Source organism: Dendrobates tinctorius, unplaced genomic scaffold (assembly GCF_039654945.1).
Source record: "Dendrobates tinctorius isolate UK_male_01 unplaced genomic scaffold, ASM3965494v1 ptg000011l, whole genome shotgun sequence".
Taxonomy (NCBI): Eukaryota; Metazoa; Chordata; class Amphibia; order Anura; family Dendrobatidae; genus Dendrobates; species Dendrobates tinctorius.
The window spans coordinates 6,068,815-6,091,666 of NW_027361679.1; the positions used below are offsets into that span (position 1 = coordinate 6,068,815).

Consider the following 22,852-nt stretch of genomic DNA (forward strand, 5'->3'; position numbering starts at 1 on the left):
ATAGATAAGCCCCTGATGGCGGTGCCGGCAGCTGACAGGTTCCCTTTAAAGGGAACCTATCAGCAGGATTGTGCACAGTAACCTACCCATAGTGTCAGGTCAGTGCTGTTGTTGAAATCCGTCTTATAGCTGTTTTTTTATCTTTATCTTCAGTTTTATGTCAATGAGATTCTTGTGCCCTAAGGCGGGGCATGTGGTGCTCCAATTAGATATTCATAATGCAGACTTCTGACAGGTCACTGTTCCCTAGTTTGCAAAATGAACATCTGTAGATAATTAAAAAAAAGCCTTCTGCAGGCAGGTGTTGACCGTGGCATCTGCTCTGCAGTAAAATCGCATGTCGTGTGTGCCAACACTTTTTTTCAGGTTAATCAGCTAGGGGGAAAAAAAATCCATTTTATTTTTAAGTATATACAGATATTCATTATGCAAACTATTATAAAACATTTAAACAGAGCACCATATACCTCAACCCTGTCTTAGGGCACGAGAATCTCATTAACACAAAACTGAGAAGAAAGATTAAAGAACAACCATACGACGGATTTCAACAAACAAGGTATCATTTTATTCAGTATAACGGCACTGACCTGACACTGTGTGTAGGTTACTGTGCACAATCCTGCTGACAGGTTCCCTTTAAAAATGCTGCTTCATGTCTGAACCAAAAATGCATCAAATACAGCAAAAATGTACAGTATATTGCTGATTATAAGATGCACAGGACCATAAGCCCCCACCCCCTAATATTTAGGAGGAAAATAGGAAAACTAATTTTTTAATATAATGGTGGTGCATTTTCACTGACATCAGATCAGTGAAGCGAGTTCATTGGCTTTGAACTCCCAGGACCTTTCTGACGTCACCACGTGCGTGAGAAATTTCTCACACTCGCGGTGACGTCAGACAGGTTATTGGAGTTCACTGCGAGACACTGGACAGCGATAGCAGATGCTGCTCAATGTCTCTGCTGGATGACAGGCTGTATGATCGCATCCTCCAGCCATGCAGCCTGCCGTCTAGATGTTGCAGAGCTAGACCCATAGTGGGACAAATGGATTATCATCTTCTCTATGGACAGGTGAGGTATATTGTTGTTTGTTATTTTATTTCTTTTTCAGGGGACAATGATGTCTGTGGAATGGGCGATGTCATAAGTCTGGTTTAATTAAGGTTTATTAAAGGAGTCTGTCATTCTTTCAATTAAAAGACTTTATTCTGAGTGTCTGTGTTTTGACACAATATGACTACAGGGTTAGTAATGGGGGCTTCTTATAGGCGCCTCTCCATTACTATCCTCTGGGCTTGATGTCGCCTGACTATGCCAAGGTGAAATCAACCCCCAACTATTACCCCACTTGCCACCACTAAAGGGCAAGTGGAAAGAGCGAGGATAAGTGCCAGAATTGGCACATCTTATACATGCACCTTTTCTGGGGTGGCCGAGAGCTGATGTTTTTTAACGGGGGGGGGGACAGTATCAATCACCCCTTCCTAGGCTATTAATATCAGCCCACAGCTTGCTGTCTAGCCATTGTTGGTTATTTATTTAAGGGTGAGCCTACATCTTTTTTTGGGGGGTCCCCCATTTCAATATCTTGTAAAGGCAAAGTATACAGTTGCCACAGGTGGCGAAAGAGTAGTCAGACAAGCCGAGTCAGAAACAGTCAGGAGCAGAAGTACCAGAGGTCACAGCATTACATGTAGTCAAATACAAGCCAGAAGTTAGAGCCAGACAGGAGCAGAGATAACCGAAACGTGAGACAGTCAAACAGGTCAGAAGTCAAGCCATGTCATATACCAAGAGGTCCAAACACCAGGAGTGAACATTAATACAAACGGGGTGGCAGTAAACAGAAGTCACGGGAACAGAGTAAATGGGCAGAGGACAAAACATGGTACCAAGGGGTCAGCTGCTCTAGCCTGAGTGCATGAACTATCAGTGGCATTAGTCTGCAGGCCACAGCAGACTGAAATAGCCACACAGAACCCAAAACGAGGTAGAGAAAGTTAACCCCCGCATGACCAGACCGGGGAGAGAACAACAAAAAACAAACCCTAGTCTGGATCATGACAGTAGATATATAGATGCCTGGGCCAAATACAGTTAGTACAGTGTGTGTGCAGCTTACTGTACATGTGTTTAATTATTAAAAGATAACGTCTTTTTTTAAGGGTCCCCCATTTTAATAGCCAGTAAAGGCTAAGTATACAGTTGTGAGCCTGTATTAATAGCCTGGGAAACTCCATGGATATTACCCTCTTCTCAGGCTATAAACATGTGCCCCCAGCCGTTGGCTTTCCCTCTGCTGGTTATGAAAATTAGGTGGAAGCCCATGCCATTTTTTTCAGAAAAACAATATTTTAATAATTAAATACATGTACAGAAAGCTGCACACACACTGTACTAATTGTGTATGTCACTGACATCTGTATATCTATTCTATGCATATATACTGTGTGTAATCTATCTATTCTATCCTGTCCCTTTCTGCTGTGATTTTACTGTATGAGGCTGCTGAATTGCCGTGTGTGTGTGTGTGTGTGTGTGTGTGTGTGTGTGTGTGTGTGTTTTGAAGAATATTTCCTTTGAAAATGATGTATAAATGACAGAATTGCTCTATGTAAAAGCTCATGTTAAAGTCACATTGCAATCAGATAGCAATCACACTGCATTTGGATATAAATTGTGAAAAAAAAAAAAAAAAATGAACTGTACTCGCATTAAAAACCCATTACACTTGCATTACACTCGTCCGACTTTTCAGGAACAGAATCGAACAGATTTTAAAATTGCTAGTGTGACTCCAGCCTTAATCTATTAATTTAGCAAGAATTTCAATATATCACCTTTATGCGAACTTCATGCGCCTTTGGTGGTGCAACCTCAATCTCTTCAATGCTGAGTGGTTGTTTAGGTCCCCAGCACACGGCTGCTTTACATTTGATTACCTGAATGCACAATAAAATAAAAAATGTGGTTTATTTTGCCATTTACATTTGTCACTTTATTGTTTGATCCAATTTTAAGATGATTAGTATTCATGACTTTATCCCTCTTGCCACAATTCCTTGAATCAGATACTATGTGTTCGTTACACTTGGAACAAAAAGAGCTACTAATATTCTGCAAAGGTTAAAACTAAATAAAACAAGTATTCCTCTTACAAACAAGAATATAAACACAACAACATAATTGCCAAACTATTTTTTAAATGGATAAACATTGTTGGAAATTGCATGGAGCATTTTTTTAAAGTGTAATCCTATGTTCAGAGGCATTTTGCAGCAGTTTTTTCTTCTGCAGCCAAGACCTGCTGTCATGTCAGTAAAAACGCTTTGTTTTTGCCATATTTTTAGCTGCAGGTTACATGCAAAAACGCAGCAAATCTTGTCTGCTGCATATTTTGCACTTATTGTTTTCCATGGGTGAAAAAAAATGCTGAAAGAAAAGACATTCTGCAGATTAATACCCCATGTGAACATTGTCTAAGGATCTGCCTCTTTTCCCATTCCCCACAACAGCACCATGGAGAGAGAGAGAAGTTCCGCCCCAAGGATAGGAAACTTTAAAGCTTTAAAAAGCAGAGCCCTCTAGTACTCATCAGTGGTTTCCTGTCCCTGGTGAATACTTCAGTGGTTTCCTGTCCCTGGGGAATACTCTACAGCTCCCCAGTGCTACCGAGGGAAAGAAGATCTTACCTGTGGCTGAAGTCCCAGCATCATGCAGATATCCCTGGCAAACAGCAGCAACGTCTCTCCAGGAGAACGAGGCTGGCGCAAGCCATTCCTGGGAGCCAGCAGTGAGCAATGACATCAGTTCCTAGGGCATGGCATGATGCTTCCTCATTACCCAGGGAAAGCGTCCGATGTAAAATCCAGTGGCATGCAAACTTTCCATTCTGGAGGCAAGGCCAGCTATGGCACATTGCGTCCCCAAAACAAGGATGAGTGTCTTCCTTGGGCACAACCTACTCAGGTCAAAGTGCATCCCCATGCACAGCAGAGGCTACAGCAAGAAAGGGGGTGGATCAGAAACATCCCCCACTACCGGCCCCATGTGATACGGACCTGGAAGATGGTAGATGATAAAAACCAATCATCTACATCAAGACCATGCTGCAAGAAGACATTCCAGATTGAGAACAACAGCCAGCCTGTAGAGCATATGGAGCAGTCCTGCATCAGGTGGGGTGAGTCAGGTGACCTCTGGAGAAAATTCATTCTTTTATATATTTTTTAGGACAGGCCTAAGAAGGTGCAGGCTTAAACCAAATACCGATTAGTGGCTACTAGTGTTGAGCATTCCGATACCGCAAGTATCGGGTATCGGCCGATACTTGCTGTATCGGAATTCCGATACCAACTTCCGATATTTTTTCAATATCGGAATTCGGCATCGGAATCGGAAGTTCAGTTGATTGACGGCCTGACGTCATCATGATGCGCGGAGTGTGCGCATCATGATGCGCCGTCATTTCGGGCCTTCCGGGGGTCTCTGCCGGCCTGCCGGGGGGCTGTGCCGGCCTGCCGGGGGGCTGTGTGGACTGCCCGGGGTCTGTACCGGCCTGCCCGGGGGGCTGTGCCGGCCTGCCGGGGGGCTGTGCACCCTGTGGGGGTCTGTACCGGCCTGCCGGGGGGCTGTGCCGGCCTGCCGGGGGGCTGTGCTGATGTCCGGGGGTCTGTGCAAGCATCGTCCGATGGGACTACAAGTCCCATCGGGCGATGCCTGCTACCATGACAGTGATTGACACATTAGCCAATGATGGGACAGTAGTAGTCCCATCATCCGGCTAATGTGTTAAATGTTAAAAAAAAAAAAAAAAAAAAAAAATACTACATACTACATGCATGCTACATACATACTACATGCTACATACATACTACATATATACTACATACATACTACATGCATGCTACATGCATGCTACATGCATGCTACATACATACTACATGCATGCTACATACATACTACATGCATGCTACATACATACTACATGCATGCTACATACATGCTACATACATACTACATATATACTACATACATACTACATGCATGCTACATACATACTACATATATGCTACATACATACTACATATATACTACATGCATGCTACATACATACTACATACATGCTACATGCATGCTACATACATACTACATGCATGCTACATACATACTACATACATACTACATGCATGCTACATACATACTACATGCATGCTACATACATACTACATATATACTACATGCATGCTACATACATACTACATATATACTACATGCATGCTACATACTACATATATACTACATACATACTACATAATTTCCCACACAGCAATGGCATAAAGTGAGACTAGGGACTTTTTTTTTTTTTTAAGTGGCGGAGGAATACAGTGCGGAAGGATACCTACCTTCCGTCATTGGATTCCTGCAGCCCGTAGAGAACGGCAGCATCATCTGATGCTGCAGTTCTCTACCCAAGATCGTCGTGGGACACACTCGTGGACTGCTTCGGATCGTGGGTGAGTATTTTTGTGGTTTGTTATGTTAATATTTATTCCGGAAAAGACAATGGCTTCGGGGAACAATGTGACAAGTATTGGTAAGTATGTTACTCTATGTTATATGTACTGTATGTCTATGTATGTATTGTATGAATGTATTGTATGTATGTAGTATATATGTGGTATGTATGTAGCATGTAGTATGTATGTAGTATGTATGTAGCATGCAGTATGTATGTAGCATGCATGTAGTATATATGTAGTATGTATGTGGTATGTATGTAGCATGTAGTATGTATGTAGCATGCATGTAGTATGTATGTAGCATGCATGTAGTATGTATGTAGCATGCATGTAGTATATATGTAGTATGTATGTAGCATGTAGTATGTAGCATGCATGTAGTATATATGTAGTATGTATGTAGCATGTAGTATGTATGTAGCATGCGTGTAGTATATATGTAGTATGTATGTAGCATGCATGTAGTATGTATGTAGCATGCATGTAGTATGTATGTAGCATGCATGTAGTATGTATGTAGCATGCATGTAGTATGTATGTAGCATGCATGTAGTATGTATATGGTATGTATGTAGCATGTAGTATGTATGTAGCATGCATGTAGTATATGTGTTATGTATGTGGTATGTATGTAGCATGCATGTAGCATGCATGTAGTATGTATGTAGTATGTATGTAGTATATATGTAGCATGTAGTATGTATGTAGTATGTATGTAGCATGCATGTAGCATGCAGTATGTATGTAGCATGCATGTAGTATGTATGTAGCATGTAGTATGTAGCATGCATGTAGTATATATGTAGTATGTAGCATGTAGTATGTATGTAGCATGCATGTAGTATATATGTGTTATGTATGTAGCATGTAGCATGCATGTAGCATGCATGTAGTATGTATGTAGTATATATGTGGTATGTATGTAGCATGCAGTATGTATGTAGCATGCATGTAGTATATATGTAGTATGTATGTTGCATGCAGTATTTATGTAGTATGAATGTAGCATGTATGTAGTATGTAGTATGAATGTAGCATGTATGTAGTATGCATGTTGTATGTATGTAGCATGTAATTTTTTTTTTTTTTTTACATTTAACACATTAGCCGGATGATGGGACTACTACTGTCCCATCATTGGCTAATGTGTCAATCACTGTCATGGTAGCAGGCATCGCCCGATGGGACTTGTAGTCCCATCGGACGATGCCTGCACAGACCCCCGGAGCCTGCACAGCCCCCCGGCAGGCCGGCACAGCCCCCCGGAGCCTGCCCAGACCACCGGCAGGCCGGCACAGACCACCAGAGCCTGCACAGACCCCCTGGCAGGCCGGCACAGACCACCGGAGCCTGCACAGACCCCCTGGCAGGTCGGCACAGCCCCCCGAAAGGCCCGTACAGACCCCAGAGAGGCTGTACAAGGGCAGGAAAGGGTTTTTCTTATTCCGATACCGGAAGTCCCATAGACTTGAATGGGACTTCCGGTATCGGAATCGGCGATACCGATACTTTTTTTAAAGATCGGCCGATACCATCCGATACGATACTTTGAAGTATCGGACGGTATCGCTCAACTCTAGTGGCTACCTACACTAAAAAGCTTTTGAAGGAATCGATTGAAAGAACCCTATCTGAAGAGTTCCTCTCATTCATGGACAGTATGAAAACCATGATTAGGGAGGAGAAAAAAAAAAAATCTTTACAATGGCTTAAGGCAGATTCCTCAGCCAGAGAGAATAGCAAATTCTAGCTCCGAGGAAAAGATTGAAGATGGGCAATTAGGCGACTACTATACAGATGCCTCATTATCCTTTTCCCAGAGTGGAAGCCAATCCTATTTACCAGTGTAGTGGAAACAGAGGGACAGATGGTGAAGCGCGCATTCGTTTATTGAAATTTTTGTGGAACCATGGGACTACTTCCCCGGGTGCTCTGAAGGGGGCGTGACTAAGCAAGTCCCAGACCTCCGTAGTAAGACCCCTCAAACAGGACCCGAATTGAAAGTGCAAGAGATGCAAGGTGCTACCTCCAGTTAGACCCCGGGTACGTGGAAGCTGACTCGACTGGTCTGGCAGGCTGGTACTGCAAAGTAACGGAGAAACCGGTAGGAGATGAGCTGCAGAAGCAGGTAGCGAACAGCTGCAGGCACGAGGAGATGCTGGTGTAGTTCTGGAAGGCATGGGAAGAGTTGTAGAACACTCTGAGGAGACAAACCAGAATTAGCGAGGTGTAGCAGAGCACTGACATGCAGGCACAGGAACCTGAGAACTAGCAACAGGAAGCACTTGTTGCTCAGGCACCTCCCTAAGGGCAGAGGTGCCTGAAATAACACGAGATGCTCAGCCATTGGCTGAGACCTAGTTTGAAAATGGCACGCTGTCTCTGTAAGAGACAGGAAGTGCATGTGCCCTCAGGGACATGCCCGGAGACCTGTGCAGCAGGAGGAGCAGACAGTGCGGGACAAGGGACAGGGGACCCTGGAGACCGACTACCCCGCCGGGCACCGCGCCGAAGCAACAGACCAGAGGCCATAGGTGAGGACGAGGGCGCTACAGCCAGTAGAAGATACAAGTAAACTGGTGAAGGCAGTTAGGGCAACCATGGAGGTGGAGGAAATTAAAGAGCCCAAATCTTTGAAAGACCTGATGTTTGAAGGACTAGAGGTCAGGAAGCATAAGTGCTTTCCTGTCCATAAAAACATAGCCTCCCTGATGAGAAAATAGTGGAAAAAGCCAGATATAAACTTTCCTATACCAAGGAGATCAAAAGAAAGTACCCCTCTGAAGTTGAGGATTCAGAGATCTGGGATAAAGCACCCAAACATGACAGAGCAGTGTGCAATGCATTGTGAAATACATTACTCCCAGTCCATGACACAGGACTTCTGAAGCAGAAAGCCTTCTTAAGAAAGCCTGGGAGGCAGGAACAGGGGCCTTTAACCTCTTCGCGACCGCCCACAGTAGATAAACGTTGGCGCTTGCTCGGCTTTTTGCAGCGCCGACGTTTATCTACTGTCGGCGGTTTTGTGCCCCCCGGGACCCCCTCATACCTTATAACGCGGGGATCCCGGTGCACAATGCATGCTGGGACCCCCGACGTCATCGAGACCTGATTGGTTCAGGTCCTGATGACGTCGCGTCACAGCAGCCAATGAGAGAGCTCGCTGGGAAAGCTGCTTGTTTCCCGGCGATCTCCCTCATTATAACGCGACTTCTCCTCTGAGCTCATGCTGACAGATGAGCAGAGGTGAAGCAGCGTTACAGTGTGACTAGATCGCTGCCTGGCACAGCTGATCGCTGCCTGGCACAGTTGTGTCAGGCAGCGATCTTGTCACACAGTAACGCTGCTTCACCTCTGCTCATCTGTCAGTGTGAGATCAGAGGAGAAGTGGCGTTACTATGTGCCGGGCAGCGATCTTGTCACATAGTAACGCTGCTTCTCCTCTGATCATCTGCCAGTGTGAGATCAGAGGAGAAGTGGCGTTACTATGAGTCAAAAATACAAAAAATAAAAAACACAAAAATAAAAAAAAAGTAAAGAAAAAAAAAGCAGGTAGGCAGGCTAGGGGCTAGGTCTAGGGTTAGGGCTAGGGTTAGGGTTGGAATTCGAATTGGGGGTTTCCACTGTTTAGGTACATCAGGGGCTCTGTAAATGCAATATGACGCCCGCAGACCAATCCATCAAAGTCACTACTTCCCTTCCGAGCCCCACCGTGTGCCCAAACAGTGGTCCCCCCCACATGTGGGGTACCAGCGTACTCAGCACAAATTGGACAACAACTCTTAGGGTCCAATTTCTCCTGTTACCCTTGTGAAAATAAAAATTGGGAGCTAAAAGATCATTTTTGTGGAAAAAAAATGATTTTTTTATTTTCACGGCTCTACATTATAAACTTTAGTGAAACACTTGGGGTTTCAAAGTGCTCACCACACATCTAGATAAGTTCCTTGGGGGGGTCTAGTTTCCAAAAAGGGGTCACTTGTGGAGGATTTCCACTGTTTAGGCACATCAGGGGCTCTGCAAACGCGACATGACACCCGTAGACCATTCCATCAAAGTCTGCATTCCAAAACGTCAGTACTTCCCTTCCGATCCCCACCGTGTGCCCAAACAGTAGTTTTCTTCCACATATGGGGTACCAGTGTACCCAGGACAAATTGGACAACAACTTTTGGGGTCCAATTTCTCCTGTTACCCTTGTGAAAATAAAAAATTGGGGGCTAAAAGATCATGTTTGTGGAACAAAAATGATTTTTTATTTTCATGGCTCTACGTTATAAACTTCAAAGTGCTCACGACACATCTAGATAAGTTCTTTAAGGGGTCTAGTTTCCAAAATGGGGTCACTTGTGGGGGTTTCCACTGTTTAGGCACATTAGGGGCTCTCCAAATGCGACATGGCGTCCTCTCTTAATTCCAGCCAATTCTGCATTGAAAAAGTCAAACGGCACTCCTTCCTTTCTGAGCTCTGCCGTGTGCTCAAACAGTGGTTTAGCCCCACATATGGGGTATCGGCGTATTTGGGAGAAATTGCACAAAAAATTTTGTGGTTCATTTTCTGTTTTTACACTTGTGAAAATAAAAAAAAATGGTTCTGAAGTAAAATGTTTGTGAAAAAAAGTTAAATGTTTATTTTTTCCTTCCACATTCCATTCATTCATGTGAAACACCTGAAGGGTTAATAAACTTCTTGAATGTGGTTTTGAGTACATTGAGAGGTGCAGTTTTTAGAATGGTGTCACTTTTGGGTATTTTCTGTCATATTGACCCCCCAAACTCACTTCAAATGTGAGGTGGTCCCTAAAAAAAATGGTGTTATAAATTTTGTTGTAAAAATGAGAAATCGCTAGTCAACTTTTAACCCTTACAACTTCCTAAAAAAAAAAAATTATGTTTCCAAAATTGTGCAGATGTAAAGTAGACATGTGGGAAATGTTATTTATTAACTATTTTGTGCAATATCACTCTCTGATTTAAGGGCATAAAAATTAAAAGTTTGAAAATTGCAAAATGTTCAAAATTTTTGCCAAATTTCGATTTTTTTAACATATAAGCGCAGTTTATATCTAAGAAATTTTACCACTATCCTGAAGTACAATATGTCATGAGAAAACAATGTCAGAATCAGCAGGATCCGTTGAAGCGTTCTAGAGTTATGGCCTCATAAAGTGACACTGGTCAGAATTGAAAAAATTGGCCTGGTCACGAAGGCAAAAACAGGCTCAGGCGCGAAAGGGTTAAACCAAGCATAGCAGCACAGCAAGATCTTTAAGCGTGTGGCTTAGCCAGTTACAAGAACAGATTAAGAATAAAGGGGGTTTTACACTAAGCAATATCGCTAGCAATATCGCTAAAACGTCACTGGTTTTGTGACGTTATAGCGATATCGCTATGTGTGATACTTACCTACGACCGGCTCCCCCGCTGTCCATCGCTGATCGCGCGAGAATGTCCGGCTCCATTTCTCGTCGTCTGCTTCCTGCTGGGATTCCTGCTGTGACGACGAGCGACGCGTGGAGGCGGGCGGGAGGACGTCATTATCGCTGTGTGTGAATGGTAAGTATCGTGCGCTGCGTCGCTGCTGCATCGCTGTGAGATCTTTCTGTATGAAAGCTCACTAGCGATCATTTAGCGATACACCAGCGATCCTGACCGGGTCGGATCGCTGGTGCATCGCTAAATGTAAAAGGGCCTTAAGTGCCCAAGCAATCAACTGCTCGCCAGCCTTCTGAGCATAGTAAAAGTGGTAGGCTTCCTGGCAGATACTAGAGTCTAACAGCACACACCTGTACAGTCTCAAATTCAGCCAGTAGAACCCCGTGGCTAAAAAATTGGACTGGAGACTTCCACTCAATGTCTAGACTCTGTGGCATGCCCATTGAGGGTGAATACCTCTTTGGGGCACCACTAGATGAGATCCTGGATAAAGCTGCAAACTCATAGAAATGGTTCCAACAAACCAATGCCCCAAAATTCCAATTCCAATGCCCCAAGCACTTCAGGATGGAGACAATCGAGTCAACGGTAATGCATCTATTCCTGGGGTGTTTCATGGCCACCATAGACCTGAGAGATGCTTACCCCCATGTGCCCATCTTTCAGAATCACCAAAGATACCTCAGGGTAGCAGTCAGTGTGCAGGGACACCTAACACACCTACAGTTTCAAGTCTTCCGCTTTGGCTTATGGCCTCAAGAATATTTACAAAAATAGTGAGAGAAGTGTCGACCCATATAAGAGGAAGTCATCTTATTTATCCCCTATTTAGGTGACTTCTTGATTGCGGGGAAATCAGAAGTAGAGTGTGCAAAAGCGGTAAAAAGAGAAAAGGAGACACCGTCCCTTACATATTGGATTATATAGAGCCCTGTTCTTTATTACATACCATCCGGTCTTGTTAGCTGTATAATGCACTGATGGCTGATGGAGCATGGGAAGCTTCTTTTCTAATAGAGGAGCTGATGGACTGGTAGTCCTCCATCAGCAGTCATTTTATATCTAACAAGAGAGGGGACTAGAATCATAGAATCATAGAATTGTAGAGTTGGAAGGGACCTCCTGGGCCATCTGGTCCAACCCCCTGCTCAAAGCAGGATTCGCTAAATCATCCCAGTCAGATGTCTGTCCAGCCTCTGTTTGAAGACTTCCATTGAAGGAGAACTCACCACTTCTCGTGGCAGCCTGTTCCACTCATTGATCACTCTAACTGTCAAAAAGTTTTTTCTAATATCTAATTTGTGTCTCCTCCCATTCAGTTTCATCCCATTGCTTCTAGTCTTTCCTTGTGCAAATGAGAATAAAGTTGATCCTTCTACAATGTGACAGCCCTTTAGATATTTGTAGACAGCTATTAAGTCTCCTCTCAGTCTTCTCTTTTGCAAACTAAACATTCCCAAATCCTGCAACCTTTCCTCATAAGACAGGGTTTGCAGACCGGTCACCATTCTGGTCGCTCTTTTCTGAACTTGCTCCAGTTTGTTGATGTCTTTTTTAAAATGTGGTGCCCAAAACTGGACACAATATTCCAGATGAGGTCTGACCAAAGAGGAGTAGAGGGAAATAATGACTTCACGTGATCTAGACTGTATGCTTCTGTTAATACATCCTAGAATTGCATTTGCCTTTTTTGCTGCTGCATCACACTGTTGACTCATATTCAGTCTGTGATCTATTAGTATACCCAAGTCTTTTTCACATGTGCTGTCACTTAGCCCTATTCCTCCCATTCTATATATGCTTTTTCCATTTTTATTGCCCAGATGTAGTACTTTGCATTTCTCCCTGTTAAAAACCATTCTGTTTGTTGCTGCCCACTTCTCCAGTTTATTTAAATCTTTTTGAATCCTCTCTCTCTCTTCTCTAGTATTAGCTATCCCTCCTAGCTTTGTGTCATCAGCAAATTTAATCAGTTTACCCTCAATGCCTTCATCTAAATCGTTGATAAAGATGTTGAACAATACAGGGCCCAGGACAGAGCCCTGTGGTGCCCCACTTGAGACATTCTTCCAACTGGATGTGCAGCCATTTACGACCACTCTTTGGGTCCGATCACTAAGCCAGTTATGAATCCACCTAACAGTTGCCTTGTCCATTCCATACTTAATCATTTTTTCAATAAGGATTGTATGAGAGACTTTGTCAAATGCTTTGCTGAAGTCAAGATATACTATATCTACAGCATTTCCTTGATCCACCCAATCAGTGATACCGTCATAGAAGGAAATTAAGTTAGTCTGACATGACTTATTAGTTACAAACCCATGCTGACTCTGTTTAATCACTTCATTCTTATCCAGGTATTGACATACATGTTGTTTAATAATTTGTTCAAAGATCTTTCCTGGTATAGAAGTCAGACTCACCGGCCTATAGTTACCTGGGTCCACCTTCTTCCCCTTTTTGAAGATAGGAACAACATTTGCTCTTCTCCAGTCTTCTGGCACTTCTCCTGTTCTCCAAGAATTTTCAAAGATTATAGAGAGGGGTTCAAAAATTTCTTCTGCTAGCTCCTTCAGTACTCTGGGGTGTAATTCATCTGGACCTGGAGACTTGAATTCATTTAGGCTAGCTAAGTGTTTCCTCACTATCTTTCTGTTTATAGATATCCTGGATTCTTCTATTCCCTTAATAGGACAGTGAATAACAGTTGATGTTACATTTCCTTTCTGAGAGAAAACAGATGCAAAATAGGAATTTAAAAGTTCAGCCTTCTCAACATCCTGTCTTACCATTTCATCATTTTCATCCTGTAAAAATCCTATAGCATCTTTGACTTTTCTTTTACTTTTGACATATCCCCAAAATCCTTTATTATTGCTTTTGACATCTCTTGCAAGCCTCAATTCATTTTCAGCTTTAGCTAATCTGATTTGTGCCCTGCAGGTTCTGCAGACAGCATTATATTCTTCTTTAGATATGCCTCCCTCTTTCCATTTTATAAACATTTTTTTCTTCCTTTTTAGCATGTGCTTAAGTTCTGTGTTCATCCATCCTGGTTTCCTTAACTGCTTCCTATTCTTCCCTCTTTTCGGAATTGTTAACAACTGTGCTTTGAGAATTTCATTTTTCAAGATTTCCCATCCTTCCTGGACATTTTTGTCTTTAAGGATATCCAGCCATTGGATCCCTCCAATTCTCTTTCTGAATCCCTTAAAATCTGCCTTTCTGAAATCTAACCTTGACGTCTGAGTCTTCACAGGTCTTCCGCCTCTAGTTATCCAAAATTCTAAAATAGCATGGTCGCTACCTCCTAGGGTCCCAGCCACTTTTACCTCCTCAACCATTTCCTCCCTGTTTATAAGGATTAGATCCAAGGTAGCAGTTCCCCTTGTTTTCTCCCTTACCTTTTGGAAGATAAAGTTGTCAGCAAGAGAGGATAAGAATTTCCTTGACCTGTTAGTTTTGCCTGAGAGAGATTCCCAACAAATGTCTGGATAGTTGAAATCTCCCATGACAACTATGTCATATTTTTTGGAGAACTTGGCCATTTGATGCATAAAGAGTTCATCCATAGCTTCAGCTTGCTACAGATCGCTTGGAAAACGCTAGCATTCTGCAAGCTAATTACGCTTGCAAAACGCTAGTTTTTTGCAGAAATTCCACATGCGGATTTCCCGCGGCAGGGAGTTGCGGAATTGTCATATTTCGCACGTGTGCACATAGACTAACAGTTATTTTGTCCTTCTACTTCAAATCTACCATTAAACCGGTACTCAAAAGCTTTTTTTTTTTTTTTTTTAGCTTAAATTAAGTTTTGACTTCCTTCAGGCTGTTTCCACAATGAGTTTTCGGTAATGTATGTTTTCACTGCACAAAAAAAAAACAAAACCCACAGGGCAAAAAACGCACAGAGAACCGACATTCCTTACAGTTATGGAAAACTGAAATTTCTAGGACTGTCATATCCTCACTGCTTTTTTCTTTTCTTTTTTAAAACACATTGTAAACTTACTTGCAGTGTGATTTTGGAACCCCGCAGCCTGTCAACCTCTTGCTGTAAATATGCCTTTTAAGTGTGGATTTTCCCCATAGACTTTAAACAAGAGGATGCAGGTAGAGAGATACACATGCGCTTTTATTTTGTTTCTACAACGGAAACGCACTTAACACATGTAATCCGCACATGACTAGTATCTAAAGCAAAGTAAATATAAAAGAGCATATAAAAGAGTAAAGAAAAAAAATCCACACACTTGAAAAGGCAACGAAAAAATGCAAGTACCCTAATTTAGCTAATTGCCGCAAAATTGCTGCAACATCAAAAATACACCAAATACTCATCATAGGAATTTAGCCTTTAGAGTATTTCTCATTTTCCCACAAACTTATCCATGTACAAAACTGTTCATAATATTATTGTCTTTTTTCAAATAAGCAGAATTAGCCAAACCCTATAATCCGTGACTTGTGGGTAGAAACTCTTGTCTTTCCAGGTGATAGTGTGCTCAGACAAGCATCAAGCAATGTACCGTAACATTCTCTTATCTTTCTTGAAATTGTCAACAAAATATGCATACAGGAGACAGCTGTCATTCCTCACTACTTACTTTCCCAGCAGTCGCCATGTTACACTTCTTTCCTCAAACCTTTCCACAGGTCAATGTGAATTATCCAAACACTTCTCAATTACTAAAGTTTCAATTTACACCTCCCATTCCCTTCCCCCTTTACCTAGCTAAGTGAATGGCACTCCTCCCTTGAAAGTAAGGTATCTAGAATAAAGTCCTTTTCCATTTGGGGAGAAATGATGGTAGGGTAGTTATAAAGCACACAAACAATCCTCTACTAACCTTTGTAGTATTCTCCTTGCCCATGTGTATTAACTGTATGAAGATTGCTTTTTCTGTATGTTACTGCAGACAAACACGTCGTAAAGACAGAACATATTTTTTTTTCTTGCATTATTTAGGGGGTACATCTAAGCATACGTACAGTAGTCACACAACTTATTTTCCCCTTCTACTTTACTCTTTAGAAAGGTTAGCTAAATACTAACTGCAACGTTTTGCAAGGAAATCCATCAACCGTTTTGCACTTTCTTGTGATACAAGTAAGCTGCTGGGTAGAAATGAGCAGATCGATCCAAAAAGGATCGTGTTCGATTCAAATTTCCTGAAATACGTGATTTCATGGGACCACCAGCAATCTGCGATATGATTCATGAGTAGTGATGAGCGGATTTATTTGAAAAACAATCGCCATGCATAAATTCGGCACGAATATGGCACATTCGGATTCGTGATTGGAAACACGAGCAAAATTTTATAAAATCGGGAAAATCGGTAACATTTGGTAAAAAGTGCAGAAAAATATTTGCGTTGCCACAAAAGTGTTTTCAGCACTTTATCAACGATAATGGTGGTGTATCATGACCGTTTGGCATGTGGATGATGAGAGGAGAGGGGTTGCAGAGCTCAGAAGCGTGGCGATCTTGTAAACAGTCATTTTTTTTCCCTAACTTTATGTGTGCACATTGTGTCTACCCAATCAGGACGCAGGAAACACCCACAATGTCCTGACACTATGCGCCATTTCAACACTAACAGCACAGAGAGGCTGCTCCTGACACCGGCACTGTTAACAGCAAGATTTTAGCTAGTTAGCTAGGCGCTTGTATATCAATTAGATAGAGTAGCTAGATAGTGTCCAGTGTGGCTGTTAAATTTACCTTCCAGCATTATTTTTCTTTTTTGGGGGCCCATTACTGCTCATTTACCATATTTCAAATGTGAGTGATAGTCTGTAGCTTTGAATAGAAATCCAAGATTCAAGTGATGTATTTTTCTGTTAATGAAATTGCATTCTCTGTCCTTTGAGAAGCGCCATTTTTTTTTAATGAGAAGTCTCACTAAGGGCTGGCACTCATCTGCATAAATAAAATCGCTCCGATGTTGTTCCTGAAAACTAGGACGAGTGTCATGCAAGTACAATGTGATTTTTCTCAAGTAGCATCTGTATGACATTCAAATGACATACAAATGCAATCCGTATCAATGCAATGCAACATCAGCTTTTACATACAGTAATTCTCTATGTCATTTCAAGCTAGTTTAATACCTAATAAAACAATCATAGGCCCCCTCTCACACATCAGTGTCTGGTGACAGTTTTCACACGTACTGGAGACACTTACACACATAGACCCAATGAAATCTATGGGTCTGCGCACATGTCAGTGTGTGCACTTGGACTGTTTTTTTCCGGCAGCATGGTCCGCGACATGGCCCATCAGGTAGTGATTTTTACAAATAAATGACTGTTCTTTGTGTGTGTTTTTTTTTCTATTCACTTACGGGGTTAGTAATTACGGTGTCTATTAACCCCTTAACCCCCAGAGGTATTTTAGTTTTTGCGTTTTTGTTTTTTGCTCCCCTTCTTCCCAGACCCATAACTTTTTGTATTTTTCAGTCAATGTGAGGGCTTGTTTTTTGTGGAATGAGTTGTACTTTTGAAAGACAAGATTGGTTTTAACATGTCATGTACTGGAAAGCGAGAAAAAAAATTCCAAGTGTGGTGAAATTGCAAAAAAAAAGTGCAATCCTACAGTTGTTGTTTTTTTACTATAAATTAATCCAATTTGTCCACAAACTTCGAAAATTATCAATGGCACTTCAAACAATTCATATATCACATTCCTAAAAGAAATGAATTTATACCCCGATGCGCGTTTCGCAGTTTGCTTCTTCTGGAGGCGCCCCCGGAAGAAGCAAACCGCGAAACGCCCGTCGGGGTAGTGAGACGCCACCACTACATATTGCCAGGTATAAATTCATTTCTTTTAGGAAACGTTTAATATGCACTTTGTATCACTTGATACTTATAATTTATCTTATTGAGAATAAGCATATGACTATGGGGTTAATATAGCTGGGCTCCGTTTTATATAAGGATTGATTTCCTGGTATATATACTTTTTCAAATACAAATTATATCAGCCTACAATAATTGTTTGGCATAACAATATATTGTGTACCTTGAATTTGATGGTTATAAATAAGCACACTTAGGCATATGATTTTATAGCCAAGTGTATGTGTATATATGTGGATATATAGAAGGAGAGAGAATATATATATTTTTTTTTTCCTGTGAATTCATTTTTATGTACTTTTGTTTGCCAAAAATTTATACTGATGGTGGTTAACTGATTTGCGGTGACGTCTCATTTTTGGAGACACCTTGTTTCATTTTATTGTGTATGTCTTTTTAAAAAATATATTGAAATAAATCTCATTTTAATGGAACGCTTCTATCTGGAGTTCATTTACTCTGGTTTGTGATATATTTTTATTTACTATGTTCACTAAATGCTAAAACTGACCTACCGTTATGATTCTCCTGGTCATTACGAGTTCACAGACACCAAATATGTCTAGGTTCTAAGTGGTGAAAAAAAATTCCAAAGTTTGTTAAAAAAAAATAAAAAATAAAAAAAATTGCGCCATTTTCTGATACCTGTAGCATCTCCATTTTTCCTGATCTCTGGTTGGTTGATGGCTTATTTTTTGTGTGCTGAGCTGATGCTTTTAATGATACAATATTGTTCCAGATACCTTATTTTGAGCACCTGTTATTGCATTTTAATGCAATTTTGTGGCGACCAAAAAACACAATTCTGGCATTTTGAATATCTTTCTCGCTACGCCGTTAAGCGATTGGGTTAATTCTTTTTTTATAGTGATAGATTGGTCGATACTGAACACGACGATACCAATTATATGCATTTTTTTATTATTGTTTTAATTTGAATGGGGTGAAATGGGGGTGATTTGTACTTTTTTTTTATTGTTTTAAGATTTTTTAAAAATATTTTTTATTTACTTTTGGCATGCTTTAATAGTCTCCATGGGAGACTAGAAGATGTCATAACCCAATCGGTTCTACTACATTGAGGCGATGATCAGATCACCTGTATGTAGCAGAATTGTTGACTTGCTATGAGCGCGGACCACCAGGCGGCACTCATAGTAATTCCCAGCAGTGATAACCATAGAGGTCTGCTGGAGACCTCTGGTTGTCATGCCAACCCATCGGTGACCCGCAATCACGTGACGGGGTCACTGATGGGTGGGATTTCCGGCGCATGCTGGAAAAGCCTGTTAAATGCCGCTGTCAGAGTTTGAAAGAGGCATTTAACTAGCTAACAGCCGCGGGCAGATCGCGATTCCACCCACGGCTGTTAGGGGCACGTCAGTTGTTCAAAACATCAGAGCCCATATCAAATGGAGGGAGTCTGACATCAGCGAACTATTATGCCCGATGTCGGAAAGGGATTAATATCAGCCAACAGCTGTCTGCTTAGCCTTTGCTGGGTATTAAAAATACGGGGGAACCCCACATCATTTTTTTGGGGTCCCCATTTTTAATAACAAATAAAGGCTAAAAAGACAACTGGGGATAATAGCAATAGTCTAGGAAGCTTCATGGATACTGTACCATTCCCAGAATAATAACACCATCCCCTAGCTGTCTGCTTTCTCTCAGCTAGTTAGATAAAAAATGGGGACACCAAGCCATTTTTTTCATTTAATTATTTATTTACTAGCTAAGTATGCAAAAATACATGCACAAATCAGTGATTATATATCTTACTGACATCTTAATATCTGCCTATATATCTATTCTATCCATTCTGATGGATCACGCTGTGAATTTAATGTACTCGGTTGATGAAATGTTGGGTTTGCTTTGAGATGTGTGCATAAGAATTGGACGGGATACCCCTGGCCCGCGTTTTTTTTCTTTGCACCCATTAACTTGCAATTAGAGATGGGCGAACATGAATAGTAAAGTTTGGGGTTTGTACCGAACTTTTATAGCACACACGTCATTGCCTGCAGTCCCTCTTTCCCTGCAGAGACACCAGTGTACTCACCACCGTGGCCCCCCGTCCTGTTCCTTACAGGTCTGGTGCTGCCTGAGGTGTGTGCACTGCACGGAGGTCCCCAGGCACTGCTCTTAGAGCATGCGTGCACACTTCGTCTTTCTTAAAGGGGCCATGCTCGTTCCTCTAAAGTGTCCCCATCCAATAGATGGAACACACTTACTATTTAAAGTACCTCCTCCAACATGGAGATGCCTGTGCAATGTTGTGAGTTTGTTTTACCTAACACGCTTGTGAGGTCTCAGGTCCCAGTTCTGGTATCTTAACCTGCTGCAAACACCAGTGCTCATTTCAACATCAGCCGGTCCTGCTGCACCTGCCAGGGCTGACTTCAATGGCAGCTGTTCCTGTTGTTCCTACTAGTGCTCATATCAACAACTGCTGGTCCCACTGCACCCGCCAGTTCTCATCTCAACAGCAACCGGACCAGTTGGACCTGCCAGTGCTCGTCTGTCACATGACAGGAATGTGTGAGACCGCGCACATCATGTCAAGTGTGTGCATTAACCCACGCATGCATTCAACATCACGGAGGAATAGTGATGTACATTAATGATGTGCGCATTGAGACACCAAGTGAGGCCACTATATGTAGTGGAAAGACATACTGTATAAAGCAAAAAAGGGGATCTATAAAGTGACTGCATGCTTATTTAATATATAATGAGTGACACTTGCATTGGAAAATCTGCCAGCCATTAAAAGGGCATATAAAGTGACTAAATACATATTGGGAAATGCACGTTGGGATAGGAAGCAGGTCCAACTTCGGCTCCCCACCTAGGTAATGACAATTTCTAAACACTTTATCTGATCTTTTTTCCCCACTTGGGCTGATAATGTTTACATGCACTCAGGCACTTTTCGTTTTCATATCCAGAGATCATTTTCCCATTTAGTGAAGGGTTACCGTGACGTGGTGTGTTAGGGTTCGCAGCCCGGGGTCCACCATGCAGACATGGAACCTGCTGCTGAGTAATGGCAGAACAAGATGGTGCCTAAACGCTTACTTACACATGGGTTGACTTACTCAGTGTGAATAGAGGCAAACTCTGTTGTTCCACAGAGCCGCTACAACAAAACGCTGGAGCCTGTTAAACTCACAGAGGCCTTTCCTAGAGACACCGGACTAGAGCTCCTGTAGACCTTCAGCACTCGGCGCCGTGGCTGCGGTGCCAGCAAGAGTTAATAATAAATTTAATTGCACCAAGTGCACACAGTGCCGCTTCGGTGGACGCCACTAACCACCCAGGACGGGGAGGAAAGCGCTAGAGGTGCGCACGGCGTCGCACAGCAGTCACAGCTACCTGGTGTGGTACGACAGTGCCCATAGCAGGAAGGCACAGTCGGACGTTAGCGTGTGTAGACTACTGGGAGCCCAGTGGCTTGAGCATAGCCACCCATTGGCGCTGACTCTCACTCTGAATCACTAACCAACAAGCGTATCAAAGGGAGGGAAGTCTTAATGAGCCAGTCACCAGATACATGCATCCATCCTCATACATACAAATAAGCATAAGAGACTATACTAGCGCATGGCCATGCGGCTCTTTTATAGCCGCGTCATTCCGGGACCTTCCTGACCTTTTCAGATGGTCCAATCCGAGCTGGAGAAGGACCTGAGCATGTGACCTCCGATCTCCAATGAGAGATCGTCCCACGGGCATGCTCAGTGGAGCGAAAGGAGGACTTAGTCCCTGGAGTGGCTCGCTGCTGGCCAGCATGCGTTGCTATAAGTGGACCAGAGGTGGCAGCAGCAAGCAAGCCCACAGTGCTGGTCTGAGCAGAGCGCCGGGATCGATGAGTCTACTGAGCAGGCTCCTCTGCGGCTGGAGAGGAATGGGAGACTGCCGGAAGCAAGGCTCAAGATTCCCGTTGTGTAGCAACAGGAACTCGACGCCTAATGTGGTGGAGTGGCTTAGTATACATTTTTTGCAAAAACGTATCAACTAAATACCCTGTGTTTGTTATCATCTTTTACTAGCACTTGCTGCTTACTGTTACATATATTTTACAACAGAGTATTCATGCACGTTTGTCATACTGTGTGTTTTTTCTGTGTCTTAGTCTTTGGGTGGTGTGAACAGTTTCTTACTGACCTGTTCATTTTTTGTGCATGTCTCATGTGTTCTGAATCCATTCATTTCTTGCTTATGCAAGCTTCGGGAGATCCCCGCCTCTCTCTTGTGGGACATGCACATAAGGAGCCATTTTGCCCAGTGTGCCCATACCGTGCAGCGCCTTTCTGAATCCTGCTCATGTAGGTATTGTTCACATGATCAGGTTTTAAATACATTAGATAGGACTGCTCCGTGAAGGGTTACCGTGACGTAGTGCAGTGGCTTATTATACATTTTTTGCAAAAAACATATCAACTAAATACCCTGTGTTTGTCATCATCTTTTACTAGCACTTGCTGCTTACTGTTATATATATTTTATAACAGAGTATTCATGCACGTTTGTCATGCTGTGTGTTTATTCTGTCTTATTAATGATGTGGGCATTGAGACACCAAGTGAGGCCACTATATCTAGTGAAAAGACATACTGTATAAAGCAAAAAAGGGGATCTATAAAGTGACTGCATGCTTATTTAATATATAATGAGTGACACTTGCATTGGAAAATCTGCCAGCCATTAAAACGGCATATAAAGTGATTAAATACATGTTGGGATAGGAAGCAGGTCCAACTTTGGCTCCCCACCTAGGTAATTACAATTTCTAAGCACTTTATCTGATCTTTTTGCCCACTTGGGCTGGAAATGTTCACATGCACCCAGGCACTTTGCGTTTTCATATCCAGAGGTCATTTTCCCATTTTGTCCATGACTTCTTTAATTTATATCTATACTAGCACTTTGGACACTTTATAAATGAGATATAATATAGTAATGGTGAATGAACTTTTGACCCAGTAAATTTAATGAGTGGCAT

General features: G+C 42.2%; 1 protein-coding gene across 1 annotated transcript in view; it reads right to left on the bottom strand.

Moving 5' to 3' along the window:
- Positions 1-15,731, bottom strand: part of LOC141100831 (alcohol dehydrogenase 1-like) — a 93,340-nt gene extending 77,609 nt beyond the window's left edge. The window contains exons 1-2 of the mRNA XM_073589516.1: positions 15,579-15,731; positions 2,851-2,952 (exon numbers count right to left, since the gene is read on the bottom strand). Coding sequence (XP_073445617.1) covers positions 2,851-2,952; positions 15,579-15,596 — 120 coding nt within the window. The 5' untranslated portion in view covers positions 15,597-15,731. The remainder of the gene's footprint in view (positions 1-2,850; positions 2,953-15,578) is intronic.
- Positions 15,732-22,852: the final 7,121 nt, after the last annotated feature.